At 36.5% G+C, this 8023-nt stretch overlaps 1 protein-coding gene across 1 annotated transcript in view; it reads left to right on the top strand.

Annotated features, from left to right (window-relative positions):
- Nucleotides 1-213: 213 nt before the first annotated feature.
- LOC104159847 (histone-lysine N-methyltransferase setd3) overlaps nt 214-8023 on the top strand; it is a 13869-nt gene continuing 6059 nt past the window's right edge. Inside the window, exons 1-3 of the mRNA XM_009697862.1 lie at nt 214-280; nt 2099-2213; nt 6611-6685. Of these exons, the coding sequence (XP_009696164.1) occupies nt 2118-2213; nt 6611-6685 (171 nt within the window). The 5' untranslated portion in view covers nt 214-280; nt 2099-2117. The remainder of the gene's footprint in view (nt 281-2098; nt 2214-6610; nt 6686-8023) is intronic.

Raw genomic sequence — 8023 nt, 5'->3', positions numbered from 1 at the left:
AACAGATTTATGGCGGCTGCTGGGCACAACAAATTAAGTTGACAGTGATGTATGAGAGCATAATAGCATGATGATCCCTCTGTAGCGCGGCTGGACACCTCCTGCTTCATTTGGCTCTTGTTAGGATCTGTTAGGCAGCTAAATAATGAAATTCTGTTGACTGATTTCTGATTTCTCTTTTCTTTCTCTTTTCACTTTTTTCTGAAATTTACATTTCCCAGACCCATCCTAATGCCAGCAAACTGCCTTTAAAGGATTCTTTCACTTATGACGACTACAGGTTGGTCTGTCTTTTAATTCTTTCTTTTCTTCCTTTTTTGAATATAGTGAACTGTGGGGCCCTGGAAATGCTTCACTGGTGGGAAAGCTCTATTGTTATTGAAATGTTAAAAGTAGGATTTCATACTAATACACTTTCTTAATGAAGAAGAAAGTAAAGTAAATATGCAGATTTTAATTTTTACAAATGAATAGTCATTATGAGCAGTTAATTAGTTGTTTCTTCAGAAAATAATTCAGTTGATGTTGCAGGAGGTTTGGGTTTTGGGTTTGAGGGTTATTTTTTTCCTTTTTTTTTTTTTTTTAATAAAAGGCTTTACCAGCACATAGTAGTAAAAACTAGTATTTCCAGTGGCCGCTGAACAGGAGAGCTGTAAATTAAGTTGTACACATGAAGCATGAGTGTCGCTTGGAGGTGCTATAGGAGGTGACAAAATTAAGATAAGAATAATTACGATAACAAGAGCTTTAATTCTGTTAAGTGATTAAAATAGCATAAATAAAAGGCATTCATGAGGTCTTACAGGGATTTTTTTTTAGCCTGGTCATAATTCTGGGTAAAGTCTATGAAAGTGGGATTTCTAAAGCATACATTGTTCACTTACAGGGTCACTGAGGAACACACCAACTTACATGTGGAGTGGTCTAGAATTTTGCAGATAAATTACAACAATTAAAAAGAAACATATTGCTATTATGTTTCAAACAGTGTTTGTATATCAAAATTATCCACAATTTTAACTTGTTTTTTTAGAAATTCAGTACATTTTAATTTGATGGTATCTTTCTAAGCAATCTGTAGTCCTTCTGAAAAAATCCTTCTGAAAGTCTAATTCTGTATATTAAATACTTGTTAGTAGTGGAGTCTGTGGGAGTTAAAATTATTTTGACCTTCTGGTGGTATTCCTTTTTTTGTGTTCCTCAAAAAAGCCACAACAAATATACGTATTAAGGCCAGAACATAGTGAAACTAAGATTACTTTTTTCCTCTGGCATTTAATGCTCATTTTTGTCTGAAGTCAAATAAAAATGAAGTTTTAGGAAATACTGAAATGTTAAGCTTTTCTGAAGATTTTTATGTTTCAATAAGTAGCTGGCATTTCATTTGCTTAAGCTGACTTAGAAAGGTTTTGAATGATGTCTGTGTGCTAAATTATGTTTTACTTTCTTCATTCTTTTTACCTTGATACCTGTTTGGAGTATTGGGGCTTTTTTTCCTCTTTATTCTGTTAAGCAGAAAATTTAGCCATACTGATCTAAGCCCAAAGTTTGCAAACTGAAGAGAAGGACTTACTAAAATATCATGCATGTGTCAGGTGATGCCACTGGTTTCCAGTTCATGCAAGCAAGGGGAAGAACATGTCCTGACTCTTACAAGAGTCTGCACATAGATGGGAGCTACTGCTGCCAGGCTATAGCTGTGAACTACTCTGAAGCCTGCAGGAATAGCTGACCCCAGGTTTGGGATGTGTGGTGAGAAGTATATGTGCAGTGAAGGCTTGGGGAAGCAGAAGGCAACATGGGAGTGGGTCCTGGTTGAGGTAATGGAAGGTGTGAAGGTTCTGTTGCAAAGAGCGCATAAGAGGTGTGAGATTGCACTCCTGATTTGGGAATTGGTCTATGTGCATGTCTTGGAAACCTAGGAGCTGCTGCTTCTCCTGCAAGTGGTATAGCCGCCTACTGTTACTATAGTCAGTGTGATCTTTGAGAAAACTAACTTTGGAAACTCCCAGCCTAAATGATTGCTTCAGGTTGGACTACAGCCAATCATATATTGATGTTTTGAACACTGACCGTCTAATGTTTTTAATTTTTGTAGATGGGCGGTTTCCTCTGTTATGACACGGCAGAACCAGATTCCGACAGAAGATGGTTCCAGAGTTACCTTGGCTCTAATACCTTTATGGGACATGTGTAATCATACTAATGGACTGGTAAGGATTTCTTCAGTGTTGCTGAAAGGCTTTAGGGCTTAAGTATTAAGCCTTTCAACTCCCATAGAGCAGTTTAATAACACTTTTCATTATGCTTCTTAACACAGGTATTTTATCTTCCCAAGTGACCCTAAAAAACTAATATCGAAAGAAAGATATGTCAGTTTCTTAAATGTCTCAGGATAGCTTTTCAGGGAGAACTTTCTTCATCTAGAGAAAACTTTCGAAGTGATTGTATACTTCCATACAATTATGTCTCATATACATATAATGTACCTTTAAGATTTTTCAGTTACCTGATACCTTTTTTCCAGCCAAGTTTGAATAGTCTTCTGACATGGAGCTTTGTTTCTGACAAACTGAAAAAGGTTCACAGTACTGGGCAGATTTGTTCTGAGAACAGGAAAGCAGACAATGATGGAGGTTGCCTCTTGTAGCTACCACTAAGGAAAGTGGTTAGAAATTCGCAACTAAGAAATTGCGAATGCTCTCGGAACCATGCTCCAAGAGCCGCCTTATGGAGACAGCAACAACAACAAAGCCTAGTTCAACAAAAACAGTACATCTGTTACAACATCAAAGAAACAAAATGCAAAAATACTACTTTAGGGCATATTAAACATTTAAAAGGTGACATATGTATATAGAAAGTCAGACCTGCTGACTTTTTGGCTTACGTGAGCTAGTTCAGAGGATGAGGTCTTGGATTCGTTAACAGGTTAGCTAATATTTAAGTGAGGAAATGGAAACCCGTAAGAGGATGGTTTATCAATGTTATTTGGCCAGTCTCATGGACACTTCAAAATTCATACCCTCTAATTGTGTTTCCAGTAGATAGTATTATTTGTTGTAAGCAGTGAATATGACCATACTATTCAAGTATTCTGATTCTTTTGTGGGGAGAGTTGATCTGAGTGTTAGGACAGCAGCATGTGTTCGTATTGTTGATATAAGAAAAGCCTGGTTTAAATGAACAACTTGTAAAGCAAGTTGTTTTTCACTTGGTATTTAGCTAATTTATTGTTACTATGACTGTACCAAATACAGCAGGGTAGGCTAGGCTACAAACTTGCAAGTGTTTGGGTTTGTTTATTTATTTTTCCTTATTAAAAAGTGATCACATGTTGTTCTTTAACAGTGATTCTTGCCTTTCACTATTTGTTATGCAATCTCATAACTTTGATTTAGCAATAAAGCTTGTAATAGGGTACCCAATATAAAGAAAACTGCTTAAAATTCAGAAATGCATATTTTTATAGTATAAGTCTTAGCTGCAAGCATCAATACTTCCTGTACCCTTTTCCTGCTGGGCATCTCTTTCAGATGCTTTTGTAGAGGCTTGTCTGTATTCATTAGACAACTCTTTAATGAATGCCTTCAAAGTTGGGATTAGAGGAAAGAGGAAGAGAATTAAGGTTCTGGGAGGGAAAAAATTAAGTAGCCTATATTAAAAGAGCAGCTAGTTATGTTGTTTTAATCATTCAAACTTCTATTTAAATTGATAAAGTAATTTTTATTTTTATTATGCTCTTTAACAATGGGTTTGATATGGAGCCAGCCTCTGGATCCAAACCTGCTAATGCAGTAGCATATCAGGGTTGGAACCATTTTTTTATGCTGAAGTGTATCCTAAAGGGCGGGGGGGTGGGGTGCTGAACTTAAATATTTTGTATGTATATACAGACGACTCCACTCATTTGTTTCTACAGAAAAGAGTTTAAATGGTTATATATTTAGGAAGGATAGACAGATGTAATATTGATAATGGGCTAAGAAAAGCAACTAAACCTATTTTTGTTTTGTGTTAATTTCCTTGTACTATGAGAAATAGGGGAAAAAACTTCTAAGATAACTGTAAGCTGCCTGTATTGTAGTTGATATTGTTGTAGAGTGAGTTGAGGCTGGGTTCTGCTCTAATCATAGTGCATCAATTTAAAATACTTGAAAGGAATTATTCTTCATTGCAGGAAATTAAGAAACAAAAGATGGCGTTGTATGCACCTCCGTCTAGTCTATTCCAAACATAGTGCTAAAATACTACTTGACTCAATCAGCTACTATATATATCCCTATTCTTGCTTTATTCCACCAGCCCCCTTTCCATGAACTAGATAATAAAATGCTCTTTGGGTTTTAACTGGAGCTAGGTCCATCCAGCTTTTTCTTGCTTCTGACACTATTAATTAGATCAACCTGCCTCTAAGAACTATATCAAAATGGTTGTCTTCATGCATTTCTCATTGTTATTCTTTAGTAGGATTGTATTTTGACAGTCAGTGGTTGATTACCAGTTCTGACAGAGCTTTGAAAAGCTACATTCTGCCTGTTGGGCTGGGTCCATCCTTAATCACTGACCAAGCAGACTATTGCATGCTTTATACACAACTTGAAATTCATGTATCAGTCTGCGTCAGAAACAAAACTGAAGGGATGCAATTTGTCAGCTATCATGTGGGAAGAGAAGTAAACACCCTGTTAATTCTCTTACATGACTGCTATTAAAAAAAGGAGGAAATAAGAGTCTACCACTCCATTATGCTTTATAGAAAAGCCTTTCAGAAGTGCTGCTGGGTGGGTTTTTTGTTGTTTTGGGTTTTGGTTTTTTTGGTTGGTTTTTTTAAAGAAAAGAAAAAAAAAAAACCACAATCCAAAAAATGAGCAGTACTCTAGTGAAGCATGCTTAAACTGACAGAATTCTTCTCAACATACTGGAATTTCCCCAGTCCTTGAAAGCCGCCTGTTCTGCAGGCATTTCAAGAGACTGGAATGGACTTTTCACATTCACAAGTATTTCACTGAGTTTACACACTAAGAAAATTTCAGGACAGGTCAAGTGCTGTCAAGAGTTCCCTTTTTTGAATGGAAGTTACAGTTTTTTTCAGAAGATGACTGTATTTGAACTTGGAAGCTACATTTATCATAGAGAAGGTAAATCCTCTAGCACTTGTAACCTGCAATTCAGGGTTAGAGAACCTTCTAAACGAGAGATCTTAATTAAAAATTGTTCAGTCCAGCATAGTGAATGTACAGGAATTTCTGTGTTCAAGTACTACAGCCTATGTTTTGCAGTAGGCCATATTGCATGACACTCATGTTCTCTTCTGATCTCAGCATAACACAAACCCATTAATAGACCTGAAGTGGTGGCATCTGTGTGCAGAGCAGTTCTGCAAACCTCCACAGGGCCAGACTGCCTGTTCTTGGGGCTGCTGTTTTGGATTTTCTGCATCGGAGACAAGTTCCCCGTGCTCACTTTGAAAGCACATGCTGACAAATGCATGCTTGATGATGCAAGCAGCATAAAACTATTGACATGTAAACTGTCAACCAAGCTTTCAAAATAATCCATGGAGTTCTGTCTTTGGACAAACTGCATCCAAGATGGAGATCAGGATATACTGCAACTCACATGTCAGCTTACAAAAAAGTATGTTTTCATTTACAAAGGCTGAGAGAGAGTCTTCGGCTGCTTCTAGGTTTTTCCCCAGGCCCAGAGCATATTTTTCCATAAGTTAGCTCTGTCAGTACTGAATTCAGAATACCTACCATAATTCAAAATACCTACCAAGGGTATGGTACCTACGATACCCTTCCTGATTGTTCAGCAGCTTATTATAGAATCATAGAATAGTTTAGTTGGAAGGGACCTTACTATTATGTTCTGTCCTGTGGCTGCATCTGTGCTGGCATCTTTCGTAATACTGTTCAAGAACATGGCGTTTATCACTTTAAAGAAGTATTACATTTTTAGGGTAGCTTTACTTGTTAGTGTGACCCCTTTACTGTTCTGTAATTTGTTTCAGAGAAGTACAGGTTTGTTAAGAGAGTTTATCCTCTTCCATTGCCTGCTACCATCAAAAAAGTCCTTTTAGCATTTTGAGAGTATTACTTAACTTTTAGATAAAGGGATTATTTGCAAGTAAATTATAATTCTCTGAAGACTGTATCCCCTAAAGATCCACAGTTATCTAATCCTCCTTCATTGAGAGATCAAAACTGTGCTGGCAATTGAAGGATAAAGCACAGCATATAGAGCTGTCAGTGCCTTGCTCCCTTGGGCCTCATGGGAGTGACTGAAAGCTCCAGAACTTTATAACAAGCTGCCGGCTTTAGCATGGGACTGTCTGTGGTCTATGGAGGGTACTTTCCTCATAGCCTACTGTTCACTTCAGGTAGGTTACTTCCTCCATTAGATTTCTTTAATGCAGAGATTATTTTTTTAAAAAGAGATTGCTCAGGAATCATAAAACAATCACTACCAGCTATATTGTGCAGAGAAAGAAATGTATGCAATTGATATTGTTAATATCTATTTCCAATAGGACAATGCTTTGTCAATGGTGGGAGAGAGAAATATAAAATGCTAAAGGTGCTTCTGTTACTCTTTCCTCGGATAGATCACTACAGGCTACAATTTAGAAGATGACCGGTGTGAATGTGTAGCACTTCAAGATTTCAAGGCTGGAGAACAGGTAGTGTGAACAGTTATCTACATAATTGTTCTTTAATTAAGTTTTGTGGACACTTGGTAATGCACCACAAAATTTTAATAGCGGAGTGGTATGGATTAAGCCCTGCTACATTTGAATTTTATTATGCTGAACTAATTTTGTGTGAAAATACTACCAAACTGGGTAAATGCACATTTTTCAGAATGAAATATTTTCTATCACTTGGTAGACCCCAACTTTTAGAAGAGTTTTGATTCCTCATATTTTAGAGAACTAGTTGAAATATTTAATCATTGGTAAATGCACATACACAGACACTGAATTTGTTATTCTGGATGAGATTAATAAAAGGCCATATCCATAGGACCAAAGATAAATATATTTTAGATTTGGGATGTCACTTTGTCTGCAATAGCAGATTATAGAGTCTTTCTTAACAATGTTGTTGGTTTATGTTTCTTGTTAGTCTTCATTTAAGAAGAGGTTAAATGCAGTATAGTTGCCATATTACCCATGTTGTCATTCCTATGCTTAGTGAAAACAAGAAAGGACCTAAAAATATACTCCTTCCCTTTCAGATGGGCATGCGCACATGTACACACCTTCATTCTGAGTGTTAAAACTAGTGATACCTTGAAGACTGGTTCCAGGAGTGTAGGAAATCTCTGGTAGGAGGGTTCCTGTGCTGTGTCAGCAACCAGCCTAAGCCCTCAAGTGCAGTAGCACTCTGTTTTTCCTACTGCTTGTGCAACTGCAGTCAGCATGACCAGAAAAAGACTTTGTCTATGGAACACCTTGAAACGTTTTGTAACTCAGTCTCTGAGTTATTACCTTGACTGTGTCATTTTGCCAGTCTTACGCTTTATAATATTTTAATTTTTCTAACATATTATTACCTTCTTTTTTTAAGAAAGATATGTCTGAAAATTTTTTTTAATATGTCTTTCTGGAGGCATATTTATCCTCATTGCTATGCTGGGGTTTACAGTGATTGTATATTTTTTAGGTTGCTCTTAGAATTTGTTATGGTAGTCAAATATTTGCTGTTTTTTCCAATACCGCAATGATGAGTTAAAAGAGGTCCACATTTTTCCAGAAGTGATCCAATTTATAATTTTCCACAGCTGGCAGTGGATGTGTCATATAGCTGTTCTGGCTGTTCTCTTCATTTCAATTATAGAGGCTTCCTCTATTTCAATTTGATTTTAGAAGTTTCACTTTGTCTGCTATTTGTCAGATTTTTTTTTTTAAATTTCTGTGCAAACTTTAACTGTTATCGACATCATTAAAACATTTTAATTATATAATGCTTCTGTCTTTTAATACACCATGCAGATGTTATTTCTTAGTTTCAGCAGG

This window comes from Cariama cristata, unplaced genomic scaffold (genome assembly GCF_000690535.1).
Source record: "Cariama cristata isolate BGI_N322 unplaced genomic scaffold, ASM69053v1 scaffold18853, whole genome shotgun sequence".
Taxonomy (NCBI): Eukaryota; Metazoa; Chordata; class Aves; order Cariamiformes; family Cariamidae; genus Cariama; species Cariama cristata.
This window is presented reverse-complemented; position numbering and strand designations above follow the sequence as displayed.